Source organism: Coregonus lavaretus (assembly GCF_964263955.1).
Source record: "Coregonus lavaretus genome assembly, chromosome: 21".
Taxonomy (NCBI): Eukaryota; Metazoa; Chordata; class Actinopteri; order Salmoniformes; family Salmonidae; genus Coregonus; species Coregonus lavaretus.
The window spans coordinates 12832518-12851153 of NC_140008.1; the positions used below are offsets into that span (position 1 = coordinate 12832518).

General features: G+C 44.6%; 2 protein-coding genes across 3 annotated transcripts in view; one reads left to right on the top strand and one right to left on the bottom strand.

The window, feature by feature from the left end:
* The window catches only part of LOC311148767 (voltage-dependent calcium channel subunit alpha-2/delta-4-like), a gene marked incomplete at both ends in the record, with an annotated part of 96880 nt that overhangs the window by 32595 nt on the left and 45649 nt on the right, over positions 1-18636 (top strand). Inside the window, 2 exons of the mRNA XM_084185732.1 lie at positions 339-481; positions 935-1006. Coding sequence (XP_084041858.1) covers positions 339-481; positions 935-1006 — 215 coding nt within the window. The remainder of the gene's footprint in view (positions 1-338; positions 482-934; positions 1007-18636) is intronic.
* Positions 1430-18636, bottom strand: part of LOC311149033 (leucine-rich repeat and transmembrane domain-containing protein 2-like) — a 20015-nt gene continuing 2808 nt past the window's right edge. For both annotated transcript variants that reach the window (XM_084186130.1, XM_084186131.1), the window contains exons 2-4: positions 4372-4501; positions 3120-3800; positions 1430-2936 (exon numbers count right to left, since the gene is read on the bottom strand). In XM_084186130.1, the coding sequence (XP_084042256.1) occupies positions 2416-2936; positions 3120-3800; positions 4372-4417 (1248 nt within the window). In that variant the 5' untranslated portion in view covers positions 4418-4501 and the 3' untranslated portion in view covers positions 1430-2415. The remainder of the gene's footprint in view (positions 2937-3119; positions 3801-4371; positions 4502-18636) is intronic.

Here is an 18636-nt window from a genome sequence, read left to right on the forward strand (position 1 = left end):
AGTCACATTACCCCAGAGTTAGCCCATTACAGCCTACATTAGCCCTACAGAGTTATCCCATATTACAGCCTACATTAGCCCTACAGAGTTAGCCCATTACAGCCTACATTAGCCCTACAGAGTTAGCCCATTACAGCATTACAGCATTACAGTGTCCTTTGCGCAGGGAAGTATTCACTAGGAACCAAATGAAAGAAACAGGCAGTCACTACCTGAACTTGTCCAATAAAAAACACTTGTTTTTGATTTGCAAAACGTTTTGCTACAATGTGCACTAATGAATAGGACTCAGGAGTTTGCTCTTAATTATCTCTTATGAACTACTTTCTGCTCTATAGGACGTTCCTGACTCCAGCTGATAAGGACAACCTGTTTACCGTGGACCATTTCCCCCTGTGGTACCGCCTGGCCATGGAGAACCCCCCTGGACGCTTCCTCTACTACATCCCTGTGGAGGACAAAGACAACAGAGACAAGACAGGTACCATCCCTCTCATCCAGGGTTGAGGTCCATCCCTGGTCCCAGATCTGTTTGTGCTGTCTTGGCAATGCTTGCTGTGACAATGACACTAGAAGTTGGCAAGACAACACAAACAGACCTAGCATCAGTCTAGTGAATTTCGTCTTCTACCCAGTCAATTTAGGAATTTAATGGAGAAATTTGACAAATTCCATGTCCAACCCCAACTCTGCTAATATGTTATCCTTCCTATTGACATTACATTATAACAGAACAGGGGTGATTTTCACAAAAACATAATGATCATCTTTAGCACTAAGATAATCTGAAGTCTACTGGTAATTTAGGCAACGGATGAACGATGCTCTTATTGCTAAAGACAATCGTTATGTTTTTGGGAAACTCAACCCAGACCTACAGAAGCTCAAAGTTTGTGTTAGACTGATTGTTGATTGGTTGATCCTCTTGTGACAGGGGCGTCAAAGTATGTCATAGCCGTCACAGCTGTGACTGTGTCATCAGGAGGCAAGACAGCCATGGCTGGAGGTAAGCTTCTGTTGTCTTTTACTTTCTCTGAAATGTCGGGCTGCTGAACACCGATCCTGGAGGCGTTGATGCATCTTGTGGCTTCCACGTGTATTGACGTGTCCATAACAGTAGTAGTATTCTCTGTGGTGCTACTGCTAAATGTTTGAGACACTTCTGTCTTGTGGAGAGGGAAGCACTCCATGTGTCTTGTGAAGGTCCCTAGAAGAGGAGGGTTTCTATTAAGTGTATGTGATGGTTTTCACATCATCATGAGCTTTATCTTCATGGGCTTTTTTAATATCCTGTCACAAAAATGTAGGTGATGCTTACATCAGCTGGAATAAATTGTGATGGGCAAGGTTAGATAAATAAATGCTTTATTGTCGTCAGCGTGATTAACAGAGTATCACGTTTCTCACTTTGTCTTCTTGAGCAAAACTGAAGAGCAAATTTGTAATGTGCTTAACATAGAGACAGAAATAACTGTTAAAGGACTAATGAGATACTGATATATGTACCTATTTTTAGGTCAGTGCTGATCTCTTTGACAGTTCAAAATGGTTAAATGGAAATAGTTGCCAACTAGATTCAGTTCGTAATGAATATGGCTGCTAGCCATGGTACTGACTCTCTTTAGCTGCTGTTATCATAATATCCTCTAGAGGTCAGTAGTGTGCTGTTATATTGTATGGCTTTGGAGCATTAAAAGCAGGCTTACTCTGCACAGATATGAACATTGATATGAATTGGAATATTCATTTAGTAGAGAGAGGATTGAGCCACTGCACATGAGCACAGGTCTAATACACAAGACTGCATCTGTCTAACACTGATTACACAGAACATTCATGTCTATTATATTCTTGTACATTCATGTCTACTATAACTATTTGAGCGACAACCACTACTTGGATTGTTAACCTGGACTTTTATAGCAAAACATTAGGAGCAGTTACATTACATTAGACAGGGATATTCAATGTTGACTTGATCTATGATCTATTGGTATTGTTTGCTTAAAACACAAAGAACTTTGACAAAGGTCGGATCAAGGAATAGGCGTACAATATAATGGATTTCAAAGACAATTTCTAGGAAAGTCTTTGAACCAAGGTGCAGAAGTGCCAGAACCTCCACCACACAGTTGGAGAGCTGACTAAAGAACAAATCACAGAGCATTTACACGTCTTGAAGCAATGCAGCGTTCCAGTTTGTCCAGTTTTCCATTTTCCTCTCTACGATCATCTGTACGATCATGTCGGTATGCCTCCAACACCAGCAAAGTGCAGCGGAGATATGCTTTCTCAGCTCCATACATTCCCTCCTCTTGAATGCCGTGAAGCACTGAGTAGTAAGATATGCAGTTAGGGTATACAGCCCCCCTGAATCCTTCCAACAGGAATTTCAGCCAGTCAGAGAAACAAAGGTCAAAAGCCTGTAATTCTGTATGCGTGGACTATGGGACTAGACTCCTTTGGTTCTGGCTCACCTGGCGATGTTGGGGAGGAAGGAAAGGCTCCGTCCTCCACGTCTGTATCCCCCCCTCCCTCGCCGGCCATCAGCGGCTGCCACCTGTTCTTCAGCTCCCTCTGGTACTTGGCCATGAGAGAGGCATAGATACAGCCGTAGGTGGCCGCCACCACCATCATCACACACACCACGCCACACACACACGCCGCCACCATCTGAGTGCCCCAGGCCCTGCGCACGCTCATGGGCCGGTAGCGCTGGCGCACGCAGTCCTCTTGGTTGGCCTGGGGCCCGTTCATGGGCACGTTGATCCGACCGACGCAGGGTGGGCTCCCACCTCGGGGCCCGTCGTAGCCAGGGACCCTGTCCTGGTTCTCCAACTGCAGGCAGTAGTTGAACATCTCTATGGGGATGCTGCGGATGTCCCGCCCCCTCAGCTCCTTGGGTAGGTTGCATTTCACAGCATCCACCCGCCCGTCTGAAACACACATAGGGATCTAGTGGATCACTAACAGGATCAATAGGTAATAAAGCTCATTTACAGTTCAATAACAGACATGACACAGTATCAGACTAGTGCATGGCATGGAACGAAGGCCGGACTGACTTGACTGTACATGAAACACTGTAGCCTTGAAGCAATACACAACATAACACTCACGTCTGTACAGCAGCCACTCCATCCAGTGCTTGAAGTCCCTCAGGTTGCAGTCACACTCCCAAGGGTTGCCTGCCAGTTGGAGGCTCAGCAGGCTGCCCAGGGGCTGGAAGGTGGCTCTGTCTAGGCTCCGCAGCTTGTTCCCAGTCAGAGACAGCCAGGCTAGGCCCTGGAGCCCGTCCAGCAGGCCCTTGGGCAAAACTACCAGGCCGTTCAGGGACAAGTCCAGCCCTTTCAATATCCACAGACCCTGGAACAGCTCTCGGCTCAACCCCCAGCGACTACCGTTACACTGGGTAACCTCTGTCTGGTTACTGGGGTCTGTAGGGGTAAGTAGGGGGCGGTCACCCAGGTAGTTCCCAGAGAGGTTGAGCCACTGGAGGCCGCTGAGGCCAGAGAAAGACCCTGGTTGCAGGCTGGAGAGGTGGTTATAGGAGAGGTCCAGGAGCTCCAGAGTGCTGAGGTTGGCTAGGTCCCCGTCGCCCAGGGAGGATAGGTTGTTGTGGGGCAGGCGGAGGGTGCGGGTGTCCTGGGGCAGCAGGGGCAGGACGGTGGTTAGGGAGAGCAGAGCCAGGCCTGTACAGTCTGTGCCGTTGCTGTTGCAGATGCACACAGTGGGACAACTGCTAGCTGCCTCTAGCAGACCCAGCAGTGCTAGTAGCAGACAGGGCAGGGCTGCATAGACTGGGGAGAGAGAAGAAGAGGGATTTAGAGAGAGGACTTTGATAATGCATTATTATGACATGACCAATGCAACATTTAGCCAAAAGTCTGAGCAATCTAAATGAAATATACTGTACATACAGGAAGTTATGGAGTAGATTAGATTAGAAATGTAATAGTCACATGTACAGGGTTGCAGGTGTAATTACAGGGTACAGTAAAAATAAATTGTAAGCTCCGAGCTCCAACAATGCAGGTCAAAGTGAAATAAATCAATAAAAGTAATAATGAAGAATATAAATACGTTTAAATAAAATATATACATATTAACACTGTAACAATGGTAAATGTTAATTGGGGTGGGGGCAGGGTAATGTCAGTTGGGGTGAGGTGCAGGAGGGGGACAGGGGGAGCAGGTTGCTGCCTAGTGGTGGCTATTCAGCATCCTGATGGTCTGGGGGTAAAAGCTGTTGGCCAGTCTTCCAGTTTTTGCCATGATGCTCCTGTACTACCTGCGTCTTAGTGATGGAAGCTGGAAGAGCAGGCCATGGCTCGGGTGATGTGTCACTAAACACTGCTGTCTGTCACTCACCCAGGCTCTCCAGGTGGGTACTCCTAGGCAGGTCGAGGGGCTGCATGTCTGCTGCAACCCTAGACTGGCACTGGCATCGGGCTGTCTCAGTAGGTGCCCTCCTTGTGCCACCCACCAGCTATGGAGAGCCCTGGTAAATAGAGAGAGAGAGAGAGAGAGAGAGAGAGAGAGAGAGAGAGAGAGAGAGAGAGAGAGAGAGAGAGAGAGAGAGAGAGAGAGAGAGAGAGAGAGAGAGAGAGAGAGAGAGAGAGAGAGAGAGAGAGAGAGAGAGAGAGAGAGAGAGAGAGAGGGGAGCTATAGTACATGGTGTTGATGTGGATATGTAGGAGAGAGATTGTTGGTCATTTTCACTCTTATTTTACATAATACTGACTATGACAATATGTGTACAGATTAGTAAGGACAAGATAATCTCTTCCATCTGATTTGGAACAGCATCATTTTATACTTTAACCTCTTACCCCTCGGACTGTTAAATAATTAATGATATAGTTCAACCTCTTACCCCTCGGACTGTTAAAGAGTTAATTCTATAGTTCAACCTCTTACCCCTCGGACTGTTAAAGAGTTCATTCTATAGTTCAACCTCTTACCCCTCGGACTGTTAAAAAGTTAATTCTATAGTTCAACCTCTTACCCCTCGGACTGTTAAAGAGTTCGGTGCTTAGCCCAAAGTAAATGCAAGTAATGTACAGAGTTTTTTTTTTTTTTTTCAAACTGTATCTCTAAAGTTCAGCATTATAACGTGATTGAAATTTAAAGGCAATGTTCCTGCATTAGCATAGACTGCATTCATAGTAAACGCTGCATATAATCCTCAATTACCTTTACATTTATTTTGCGCAATCTGTAATGCTTCAGCGATACAGATTGAACAGAGCCTCAAGTCAAAGTTAACTTTCTACTGAACACCCACTCAGCTGTAAAAGTCTTACAGACTCATCTTTCACATGCAGACAATCACATAGGATAAAGACATAGTTAAAGTCATAGTTTTTCAAGGCTGAGTTCTCGTGGCTTTTGGTCTCTGTGTCGATTTGAGGTGGAGAAAGAGACAAAGAGAAAGAGAGGGATAGAGAGGGATAGAGAGAGAGTAGAGAGAGAGAGGAGAGAGAGAGGTGAGAGAGAGGTGAGAGAGAGGTGAGAGAGGAGAGAGAGAGGAGAGAGAGAGGTGAGAGAGATGTGAGAGAGAGAGGAGAGAGAGAGGTGAGAGAGAGGAGAGAGAGAGGTGAGAGAGAGAGAGATGAGAGAGATGAGAGGTGAGAGAGAGAGGAGAGAGAAAGAGGTGAGAGAGAGAGAGGAGAGAGAGAGGAGAGAGAGGTGAGAGAGGAGAGAGAGAGAGGTGAGAGAGAGGAGAGAGAGAGGAGAGAGAGAGGAGAGAGAGAGGTGAGAGAGAGGTGAGAGAGAGGTGAGAGAGGAGAGAGAGAGGAGAGAGAGAGGTGAGAGAGAGGTGAGAGAGAGAGGAGAGAGAGAGGTGAGAGAGAGGAGAGAGAGAGGTGAGAGAGAGAGAGATGAGAGAGATGAGAGGTGAGAGAGAGAGGAGAGAGAAAGAGGTGAGAGAGAGAGAGAGGAGAGAGAGAGGAGAGAGAGGAGAGAGAGGAGAGAGAGAGAGAGGTGAGAGAGAGAGGAGAGAGAGAGGAGAGAGAGAGAGGTGAGAGAGAAAGGAGATAGAGAGGAGAGAGGTGAGAGAGAGAGGAGAGAGAGAGATGCCTCAATCATGAGGCATCAAAGCCAAAGGAACTGAATAATATTAAGAAATGCTATAGATGGAAGGAAAGTAGTGTTGAAACCTACCAAAAAACAATTAGGCAACAACAAATTCAATCCATTCTAGACAACTTCCTGGACAAAACGTCCCACTGTAATAGTGAAGGTGTAAACTTGGCAGTAGAAAACCTAAACAGTATATTTGACCTCTCAGCTTCCCTATCAAATCTAAAAATCTCTAACAGAAAACCAAAGAAAAGTAACAACAGTGATAAATGGTTTGATAAAGAATGCAAAAACCTAAGAAAGAAATTGAGAAACCTATCCAACCAAAAACATAGAGACCCAGAAAACCTGAGCCTACGCCTTCACTATGTTGAATCACTAAAACAATACAGAAATACACTACGGAAAAAGAAGGAACAGCATGTCAGAAATCAGCTCAATGTAATTGAAGAATCCATAGGGAAAATTGGAAAACACTAAACAAACAACAACACGAAGAGCTATCTATCCAAAACGGAGATGTATGGGTAAACCACTTCTCCAATCTTTTTGGCCCTATAACAGAGAACAAACAGCAAAACAAATATACATGATCAAATGCAAATCTTAGAATGAACTATTAAACACTACCACAACCCACTGGATTCTCCAATTACATTGAATTAACTACAGGACAAAATACAAACCCTCCAACCCAAAAAGGCCTGTGGTGTTGATGGTATCCTCAATGAAATGATAAAATATACAGACCACAAATTTCAATTAGCTATACTTAAACTATTTAACATCATCCTTAGCTCTGGCATCTTCCCCAATATTTGGAACCAAGGACTGATCACCCCAATCCACAAAAGTGGAGACAAATTTAACCCCATTAACTACCGTGGGATATGCGTCAACAGCAACCTTGGGAAAATCCTCTGCATTATAATTAACAGCAGACCAGTTCATTTCCTCAGTGAAAACAATGTACTGAGCAAATGTCAAATTGGCTTTTTAACAAATTACCGTACGACAGACCAGGTATTCACCCTGCACACCCTAATTGACAAACAAAAGCTTTTGACTCAATTTGGCATGAGGGTCTGCTATACAAATTGATGGAAAGTGGGGTTGGGGGAAAAACATACGACATTATAAAATCCATGTACATACACATTTATTTCCACAGGGCCGTGGGGTGAGACAGGGATGCAGTTTAAGCCACACCCTCTTCAACTGTAATATCTTATGTTTCACGGAGTCGTGGCTGAACGACAACAATGACAACATTCAGCTAGCAGGCTATACGCTACATCGGCAGGACAGAACGGCAGACTCGGGTAAGACGAGGGGTGGCGGTCTCTGTATATTTGTAAACAACAGCTGGTGCACAAAATCAAATACTAAGGAAGTCTCAAGGTTTTGCTCGCCTGAGGTAGAGTATCTTATGATAAGCTGTAGACCACACTATTTGCCAAGAGAGTTTTCATCTATATTTTTCATAGCTGTCTATTTACCACCACAAACCAATGCTGGCATTAAGATTGCACTGAATGAGTTGTACAAGGCCATTAATCAACAGGAAAACGCTCATCCAGATGCAGCGCTCCTAGTAGCAGGGGACTTTAATGCAGGGAAACTTAAATCCGTTCTACCTCATTTCTACCAGCATGTTAAATGTGCAACCAGAGGGGAAAAAACTCTAGACCACCTTTACTCCACACACAGAGACGCATACAAAGCTCTCCCTCGCCCTCCATTTGGCAAATCTGACCATAACTCTATCCTCCTGATTCCTGCTTATAAGCAAAAACTGAAGCAGGAAGCACCAGTGATTCGGCTAATAAAAAAGTGGTCAGATGACGCAGATGCTAAGCTACAGGACTGTTTTGCTAGCACAGACTGGAACATGTTCCGGGATTCTTCATACAGCATTGAGGAGTACACCACATCAGTCACTGGCTTCATCAATAAGTGCATCGATGATGTCGTCCCCACAGTGACCGTACGTACATACCCCAACCAGAAGCCATGGATTACAGGAAACATCCGCACTGAGCTAAAGGGTAGAGCTGCCGCTTTCAAGGAACGGGACTCTAACCCGGACGCTTATAAGAAATCCCGCTATGACCTCCGACGAACCATCAAACAGGCAAAGAGTCAATACAGGTCTAAGATTGAATCATACTACACTGGCTCTGACGCTCGTCGGATGTGGCAGGGCTTGAAAACTATTACAGACTACAAAGGGAAGCACAGCCGCGAGCTGCCCAGTGACACAAGCCTACCAGACGAGCTAAACCACTTCTATGCTCGCTTCGAGGCAAGCAACACTGAAGCATGCATGAGAGCACCAGCTGTTCCGGACGACTATGTGATCACGCTCTCCGTAGCCGATGTGAGTAAGACTTTTAAGCAGGTCAACATTCACAAGGCCGCAGGGCCAGACGGATTACCAGGACGTGTACTCCGAGCATGTGCTGACCAACTGGCAAGTGTCTTCACTGACATTTTCAACATGTCCCTGACTGAGTCTGTAATACCAACATGTTTCAAGCAGACCACCATAGTCCCCGTGACCAAGAACTCTAAGATAACCTGCCTAAATGACTACCGACCCGTAGCACTGACGTCTGTAGCCATGAAGTGCTTTGAAAGACTGGTCATGGCTCACATCAACAGCATAATCCCAGAAACCCTAGACCCACTCCAATTTGCATACCGCCCCAACAGATCCACAGATGATGCAATCTCTATCGCACTCCACACTGCCCTTTCCCACCTGGACAAGAGGAACACCTACGTGAGAATGCTATTCATTGACTACAGCTCAGCATTCAACACCATAGTGCCCTCAAAGCTCATCACTAAGCTAAGGATCCTGGGACTAAACACCTCCCTCTGCAACTGGATCCTGGACTTCCTGACGGGCCGCCCCCAGGTGGTAAGGGTAGGTAACAACACATCTGCCACACTGATCCTCAACACGGGGGCCCCTCAGGGGTGCGTGCTCAGTCCCCTCCTGTACTCTCTGTTCACCCATGACTGCATGGCCAGGCACGACTCCAACACCATCATTAAGTTTGCCGACGACACAACAGTGGTAGGCCTGATCACCGACAACGATGAGACAGCCTATAGGGAGGAGGTCAGAGATCTGGCCGTGTGGTGCCAGGACAACAACCTCTCCCTCAACGTGACCAAGACAAAGGAGATGATTGTGGACTACAGGAAAAAAAAGAGGACTGAGCACGCCCCCATTCTCATCGACGGGGCTGTAGTGGAACAGGTTGAGAGCTTCAAGTTCCTTGGTGTCCACATCACCAACGAACTATCATGGTCCAAACACACCAAGACAGTCGTGAAGAGGGCACGACAAAGCCTATTCCCCCTCAGGAGACTAAAAAGATTTGGCATGGGTCCTCAGATCCTCAAAAAATTCTACAGCTGCACCATCGAGAGCATCCTGACTGGTTGCATCACCGCCTGGTATGGCAACTGCTTGGCCTCTGACCGCAAGGCACTACAGAGGGTAGTGCGTACGGCCCAGTACATCACTGGGGCAAAGCTCCCTTCCATCCAGGACCTCTATACCAGGCGGTGTCAGAGGAAGGCCCTCAAAATTGTCAAAGACTCCAGTCACCCTAGTCATAGACTGTTCTCTCTGCTACCGCACGGCAAGCGGTACCGGAGTGCCAAGTCTAGGTCCAAAAGACTTCTCAACAGCTTCTACCCCCAAGCCATAAGACTCCTGAACAGCTAATCATGGCTACCCGGACTATTTGCACTGCCCCCCCACCCCATCCTTTTTACGCTGCTGCTACTCTGTTAAGTATTTATGCATAGTCACTTTAACTCTACCCACATGTACATATTACCTCAACTACCACAACTAGCCGGTGCCCCCGCACATTGACTATGCAACGGTACCCCCCTGTATATATAGCCTCCCTACTGTCACTTTATTCTATTGTATATATAGCCTCCCTACTGTCACTTTATTTTTACTTCTGCTCTTTTTTTCTCAACACTTTTTTGTTGTTGTTTTATTCTTACTTTTTTGTTTAAAATAAATGCACTGTTGGTTAAGGGCTGTAAGTAAGCATTTCACTGTAATGTCTGCACCTGTTGTATTCGGCGCATGTGACCAATAAAATTTGATTTGATTTGATTTGATTTGAACATATATATCAACAAATTGGCGAGGGCACTAGAACAGTCTGCAGCACCCGGCCTCACCCTACTAGAATCTGAAGTCAAATGTCTTCTGTTTGCTGATGATCTGGTGCTTCTGTCACCAACCAAGGAGGGCCTACAGCAGCACCTAGATCTTCTGCACAGATTCTGTCAGACCTGGGCCCTGACAGTAAATCTCAGTAAGACAAAAATAATGGTGTTCCAAAAAAGGTCCAGTTGCCAGGACCACAAATACAAATTCCATCTAGACACCGTTGCCCCAGAGCACACAAAAAACGATACATACCTCAGCCTAAACATCAGCGCCACAGGTAACTTCCACAAAGCTGTGAATGATCTGAGAGAGAAGGCAAGAAGGGCCTTCTATGCCATCAAAAGGAACATAAAACTCAACATCCCAATTAGGATCTGACTAAAAATACTTGAATCAGTTATAGAACCCATTGCCCTTTATGGTTGTGAGGCCTGGGGTCCGCTCACCAACCAAGAATTCACAAAATGGGACAAACACCAAATTGAGACTCTGCATGCAGAATTCTGCAAAAACATCCTCCGTGTACAACGTAAAACACCAAATAATGCATGCAGAGCAGAATTAGGCCAATATCCGCTAATTATCAACATTCAGAAAAGAGCCGTTAAATTCTATAACCACTTAAAAGGAAGCGATTCCCAAACCTTCCATAACAAAGCCATCACCTACAGAGAGATGTACTTGGAGAAGAGTCCCCTAAGTAAGCTGGTCCTGGGGCTCTGTTCACAAACACAAACAGACCCCACAGAGCCCCAGGACAACAACAACAACAACAACAACACAATTAGACCCAACCAAATCATGAGAAAACAAAAAGAGAATTACTTGACACATTGGAAAGAACAAACAAAAAAACAGAGCAAACTAGAATGCTATTTGGCCCTAAACAGAGAGTACACAGTGGCAGAATACCTGACCACTGTGACTGACCCAACCTTAAGGAAAGCTTTGACTATGTACAAACTCAGTGAGCATAGCCTTGCTATTGAGAAAGGCCGCCGTAGGCAGACCTGGCTCTCAAGAGAAGACAGGCTATGTGCACACTGCCCACAAAATGAGGTGGAAACTGAGCTGCACTTCCTAACCTCCTGCCAAATGTATGACCATATTAGAGACACATATTTCCCTCAGATTACAGCGATCCACAAAGAATTCGAAAACAAAACCCAATTTTGATAGACTCCCTTATCTACTGGGTGAAAAACCACAGTGTGCCATCACAGCTGCAAGATTTGTGACCTGTTGCCACAAGAAAAGGGCAACCAGTGAAGAACAAACACCATTGTAAATACAACCCATATTTATGTTTATTTATTTTCCCATTAGTACTTTAACTATTTGCACATTGTTACAACACTGTATATATACATAATATGACATTTGAAATGTCTTTATTCTTTTGAAACTTCTGAGTGTAATGTTTACTGTTAATATTTATTGTTTATTTCACTTTTGTTTACTATCTACTTCACTTGCTTTGGCAACGTTAACATACGTTTCCCATGCCAATAAAGCCCTTAAATTGAATTGAATTGAATTGAATTGAATTGAATTTAAATTGAATTGAATTGAATTGAATTGAATTGAATTGAATTGAATTGAATTGAATTGAGAGAGGAGAGAGAGGTGAGAGATAGAAGAGAGAGGTGAGAGAGGGGAGAGAGAGAGAGGTGAGATAGAGGAGAGAGAGAGAGGTGAGAGAGAGGAGAGAGAGGAGAGAGAGGTGAGAGAGAGGTGAGAGAGAGAGGTGAGAGAGAGGTGAGAGAGAGGAGAGAGAGGTGAGAGAGAGAGGTAAGAGATAGTGGAGAGCGAGAGAGAGGTGAGAGAGGTGAGAGAGAGAGGAGAGAGATAGGAGAGAGAGGTGAGAGAGGAGAGAGAGAGAGGTGAGAGATAGGAGAGAGAGAGGAGAGAGAGAGAGGTGAGAGAGAGGTGAGAGAGAGGTGAGAGAGAGAGGTGAGAGAGAGGTGAGAGAGAGGAGAGAGAGGTGAGAGAGAGAGGTGAGAGATAGAGGAGAGCGAGAGAGAGGTGAGAGAGGTGAGAGAGAGGAGAGAGAGGTGAGAAAGAGAGGTGAGAGAGAGAGAGGTGAGAGAGAGAGGTGAGAGAGAGAGAGGTGAGAGAGAGATAGACAGACAGAGAGAGAGAGAGCGAGAGAAATAAAGAGAGAGAGAGAAAGGGCGGCAGGTAGCTTAGTGGTTAAGAGCATTGTGCCAGTAACCGAAAGGTCGCTGGTTCTAATCCCTGAGCCGACTAGGTGAAAAATCTGTCGATGTGCCCTTGAGCAAGGCACTTAACCCTAATTGCTCCTGTAAGTCCCTCTGGATAAGAGCGTCTGCTAAATGACTAAATGAAAAAAATAAAAAAAATTTATTTACTGATTAGAAAGAGAGTATGTAGCTCCATCATGCATGCCTCTGCTGCCAGTTAACAGGAGCCTTAAGGTCCTTATTTCGTCATCGGTCCACAAAGGTCCCTCATTGCTCTCCTCCGCTCACCATTCCTCTCCCATTCTCATAGTCTGTATTCACGTACGCACGCACAGTCTATACAGTTGCAGGATCTTAATTTGACCAGTTTCTCACAGCAGGAAAGTAATCTTGCAGCAACAGGAAATGTGAATTATTGTGTGGATTATAATTAATGGACATTTTTTAGGGGTTGATAGATTTTTGTTTGGGCAAATCAAGTTTGACATCTATAAGTAGAAATTACAAACTTTAGAATACTTTTTAAACCTCCTATACATGTATGTTGTTTCCTGCAACAACATTGTGATCAAATTAAGATCCTATACCTGTATATGTCTAAACCTACACTCGTGTTACATAACATTCTGTATTGGTCCGTAGGTAGAGTTAGGGGGCACTTGCGGTATTGTTTGGTTGTATGAGCGTGGCTTTATTTCTATTATAGCATATTGGATGACTGTCATTCATATTCCATTCACCCAGCTCAATGTAACATTGGTTTAAGCTGCTACATGACACTCAAATTTTCCCTATACCAACGAGGTTGCTACATTTTACATTTTAGTCATTTAGCAGACGCTCTTATCCAGAGCGCCTTACAGGAGCAATTAGGGTTAAGTGCCTTGCTCAAGGGCACATCGACAGATTTTTTCACCTAGTCGGCTCGGGGATTAGAACCAGCGACCTTTCGGTTCCTGGCACAATGCTCTTAACCATTAAGCTACCTGCCGCCCATGCTACAACCTAGCCTATGAAGGAAAGTTTACAATATAGGTGCTCAGGTCGAGAGAAGAATTTTAGTAATCAAGGTGACAGACAGTGACACATTCAATACAGCCTTGCACACTCTTGCCTGATCTAGGGTGTAATCATTAGTCCAACAGTTGCAAATTAGAGTTTCTATTGGACAAATTTAGATATGTTTATCCCCGTTTCGTTCTGTTTGCTTCCGTTTAAGAAGTGTTTTTCAACAGAATTGGCGGAATGAATACACCCCTGATCACACGCAAACACAGTTCACTTTCACAGCAGCCACTTACAAACAGCATGATAATTTTACTCATTGTATAATTCCTTCTCGCATCTATGCGATCTCCTCCGCTCACATTTTCCCTTCACTTGTGGACTTCAGTGCACAACACATCAGCTGTCTGTGACCAGGCGAAAAAACATTTCCAAGCCAAACCTTCATATCATAACCGCTAACAGCTACACACAGCCTACATCGTTGTCACCATATTAGCTAACGTCATAGTCAACATAGCTACTAAAACTAACGCGTTAGTAAACCCGCTCCAATCATGCAGTATAGTCAACAAGTAGTTTAGCAGTTATACCGGCGGGCCCTGGTGGCAATAAATTAATAAAACCAAAAGCTTACCTTGACTTGGAAGAGTTCCGGTGTTAAATAGCCATAGCCAGCTAGTTAATATAGCATCCCTCTCTGTTTGAGTAGGCTAAACTAGCTATCTGCATTAGCTAGCTAAGTGAAAGTGAAAGTGAAAGTAAAAGAAATACAACAACATCTCTCTCTCTCTCTCTCTCTCTCTCTCTCTCTCTCTCTCTCTCTTGCTTCTCCGTCTTAAAAAAATAAAAATAAAATTATAATAATAATAAAAAAAACTGTTCAACTATTGTCTCTTTGAGTCAACTACTCACCACAGTAGTTTTAGATAATTTTATCTAGAAAGGAAAACTATTTTAATTTTTCACAATTTTATTTGTATGAAATTCACTTTGGAGAATTACATTTACATTTACATTTACGTCATTTAGCAGACGCTCTTATCCAGAGCGACTTACAAATAGGTGCATTCACCTTATAGCCAGAATGGTCCCCTCTTCCTACTCTGAGGAGCCTCCACTGGTGTACGCTTCAGTATTTGGTGCTGCTTGCTTATATTCGATATGAAGTGTGCTTGGTTCTGTTCCTCAATTCTCAATATGAAGTGTGCTTGGTTCTGTTTCTCGATATGAAGTGTGCTTGGTTCTGTTCCTCAATTCTCAATATGAAGTGTGCTTGGTTCTGTTTCTCGATATGAAGTGTGCTTGGTTCTGTTTCTCGATATGAAGTGTGCTTGGTTCTGTTCCTCAATTCTCAATATGAAGTGTGCTTGGTTCTGTTTCTCGATATGAAGTGTGCTTGGTTCTGTTTCTCGATATGAAGTGTGCTTGGTTCTGATTCTCGATATGAAGTGTGCTTGGTTCTGATTCTCAATATGAAGTGTGCTTGGTTCTGTTTCTCGATATGAAGTGTGCTTGGTTCTGTTTCTCGATATGAAGTGTGCTTGGTTCTGTTTCTCAATTCTCGATATGAAGTGTGCTTGGTTCTGATTCTCGATATGAAGTGTGCTTGGTTATGTTTCTCAATTCTCACTATGAAGTGTACTTGGTTCTGTTTCTCAATTCTCGATATGAAGTGTGCTTGCTTCTGTTTCTCAGTTTTAGGTGCACTTGGTTATATTAGTGTATCTGTGGAGGGTGTTCTTCTGTTTCTCCATGTAAGCTGTGAGGTGTGCTGTGCTTGTCCTGTTTAATCAGAGCATGATGAGTACATCTGATCTGGAGTCAGTTGACCACAGCGTTCTGTCACTGACTCGTCTATAGCTGTCACCAGTGCAGCAACAGCTTAATTAACCAGCCTTAAGAGGATGAGGTAATCCTCGTTCCTCAATTAGTACTGGGGTCCTGAGAAGATTACCCAGACCTGTCTGTCAGAGGTCCAGCACCAAGGTTAGACATAGACATAGATGAAGTGGGAATATCTGATATAAGGCATTTTTAAAGCTTTCATTTAATTTCCGCGGCTACAAAGGAATTTGTGGAAATGTGACATCTTGACACCAACTGAAATGTCAATATGAATATGCAAGCACGTGTGCAATAAAATCAACTCAACTGCAATCTTTTAACCTAAACTGAGGGTATTGAATTTGGGTCAGACTCTTGTGTAGTAGGGAACACAAATACACACACACACACACACACTGCCCTAAGCCAAGGACATGTGTAGAAGAGGGAACACTCAGATTTAGGGGAGGTACGTCATTTTCTGTGGATATGGCTTTGAACAGAAGCAGCCTCTGGCCACACTCCTGCCATTTACGTATCACACACACACACACACATACACACACACACACACACACACACACACACACACACACACACACACACACACACACAAACACACACAAACACACTCACACACAAACTCACACACACACTCACACTCAATCACACACGCACTCACACACAAACTCTCACACACACACTCTCTCTCTCCCTCCCACGTAAGAGCACTTCTCATTCAGTCCCTCAGTCAGCCTCTACTTCTCCTTGTCTCTGCCCTACTTTTTTAGGTCCAGTACAGTAGTCAAATCGAAGTGATTGAAGCACTTGGGAGTCCATTCCAGTGGGGGGCTGCCTCACTGAATTACAGTTCCAGCCACAGAGAGAAGCTTCTGGGGGAGGGGGACGACAATAAAAAGCTAGCATCAATAATTTAGTACAGACTTGCCACAGAAGGAGGATAGATAGACGTGTAAGTATGGTAGTCTATTGAGACTATGGTAGTCTATACAGACACAATTACGTTTATTGGCACCCTTGCATGATTCACTATTTCTTCTAAAATAAGTTGAAATTGAAAACTTTTGGTGTTCACATGTGTATTTGTTTGATTTACAGGAACCAAAAATAAATACATCTGAACTGAAATTTCGATTTTCCACTTGAAAGGCAGAAAATTGCCTGGACTAAATTATACAAAATTCTAATTAATGCAGTTCGAGGCAGGTGATTCTTGTTTATGTGTAATTTACCTCACCTGTGGTAAGTTGCAGGTGCCTACAGGGTACAAATAGCCATTCAACCAGTTTTGAAAAGATAAAACTGAACATTTTGCTCAATTGCACTCCATTGTAAAGTGCAATGGTGCCATTTAACCGCATCTGCATATGCAACAGCTCCAACTTGCGGTGTAGTGTATCACAGTATCCCACATTATACAAAGTGTTTAATTACAAACGATGGCGTTGCGAGCTGCGTTGACAGCTTGGTACCATCAAGTGCACCATCACACAGATCACATTAGATTAGGCCTCCTTCCGCCTCCCATTCATTGATGGTAAATGTGCAGTTATTCCTGCCCCAGATTAGGACAAAGGTCTCAATCCTCCCCGGCAGCAGGGTTTAGACTGCAGGACAGCTGCTTGTTATGATTCCAGATGGCTGTCCGGGGGGCGGTGGAACACAGAACACATAGAACAACACGTAGAACACATAGAACAACACATAGAACAACACGTAGAACACAGACACTACATGACCAAAAATATGTGAACACCGTCGAACATCTCATTCCAAAATCATGGCCAATATTATGGAGTTGGTCCCCCCTTTGCTGCTATAACAGCCTCCACTCTTCTGGGAAGGCTTTCCACTAGATGTTGGAACGTTGCTGCGGGGACTTCATATGTAATTTAGCAGACGCTCTTATCCAGAGCAACTTACCGTTAGTGAGGACATACATTTTAATGTATTTTTTCATACTGGCCCCCGGTGGGAATCGAACCCACAACCCTGGCGTTGCAAGCGCCATGCTCTACCAACTGAGCTACACGGAGCGCACGGAGCCTACACAGACTTGCTTCCATTCAGCCACAAGAGCATTAGTGAGGTCGGGCACTGATGTTGGGCGATTAGGCCTGGCTCGCAGTGTGCGTTCCAATTCATCCCAAAGGTGTTTGATGGGGTTGAGATCAGGGCTCTGTGCAGGCCAGTCAAGTTCTTCCACACTGATCTTGACAAACCATTTCTGTATGGACCTCGCTTTGTGCATGGGGACATTGTCATGCTAAAACAGGAAATGGCCTTCCCAAACTGTTACCACAAAGTTGGAAGCACAGAACCGTCTAGAATGTATGGGAATGTATGCTGTAGCGTTAAGATTTCCCTTCACTGGAACTAAGGGGCCTAGCCCGAACCAAGAAAAACAGCCCCAGACCATTATTCCTCCTCCACCAAACTTTACAGTTGGCACTATGCATTGGGGCAGGTAGCGTTCGTTCTCCTGGCATCCACCAAACCCAGATTCATCCATCGGACTGCCAGATGGTGAAGCGTGATTCATCACTCCAGAGAACAAATTTCCACTGCTCCAGAGTCCAATGGTGGCGAGCTTTACACCACTCCAGCTGATGCTTGGCATTGGGCATGGTGATCTTAGGCTTGTGTGCAGCTGCTCGGCCATGGAAACCAATTTCATGAAGCTCCTGACAAACAGTTATTGTGCTGACTTTGCTTCAAGAGGCAGTTTGGAACTCGGTAGTGAGTGTTGCAACTGAGGACAGATGATTTTCACGCGCTACGCGCTTCAGCACTCGGCGGCCCCTTTCTGTGAGCTTGTGTGGCCTACCATTTCACGGCTGAGCCGTTATTGCTCCTAGATGTTTCCACTTCACAATAACAGCACTTTCAGTTGACCGGGGCAGCTCTAGCAGAGCAGAAATTTTACGAACTGACTTGTTGAAAAGGTGGCATCCTATGACGGTGCCACGTTGAAAGTCACTGAGCTCTTCAGTAAGGCCATTCCACTGCCAATTTTTGTCTATGGAGATTGCATGGCGGTGTGCTCGATTTTATACACCTGTCAGCAACGGGTGTGGCTGAAATAGTCGAATCGACCAATTTGAAGGGCTGTCCACATACTTTTGTATATATAGTGTAGAACAACACATAGAAAACATAGAAACATTGAACACATAGAACAACACATAGAAAACACAGAACACATATAACACATAGAACACATAGAACACATAGAAAGGAAGGGAAAGGAAAGGGGGATACCTAGTCAGTTGTACATCTGAA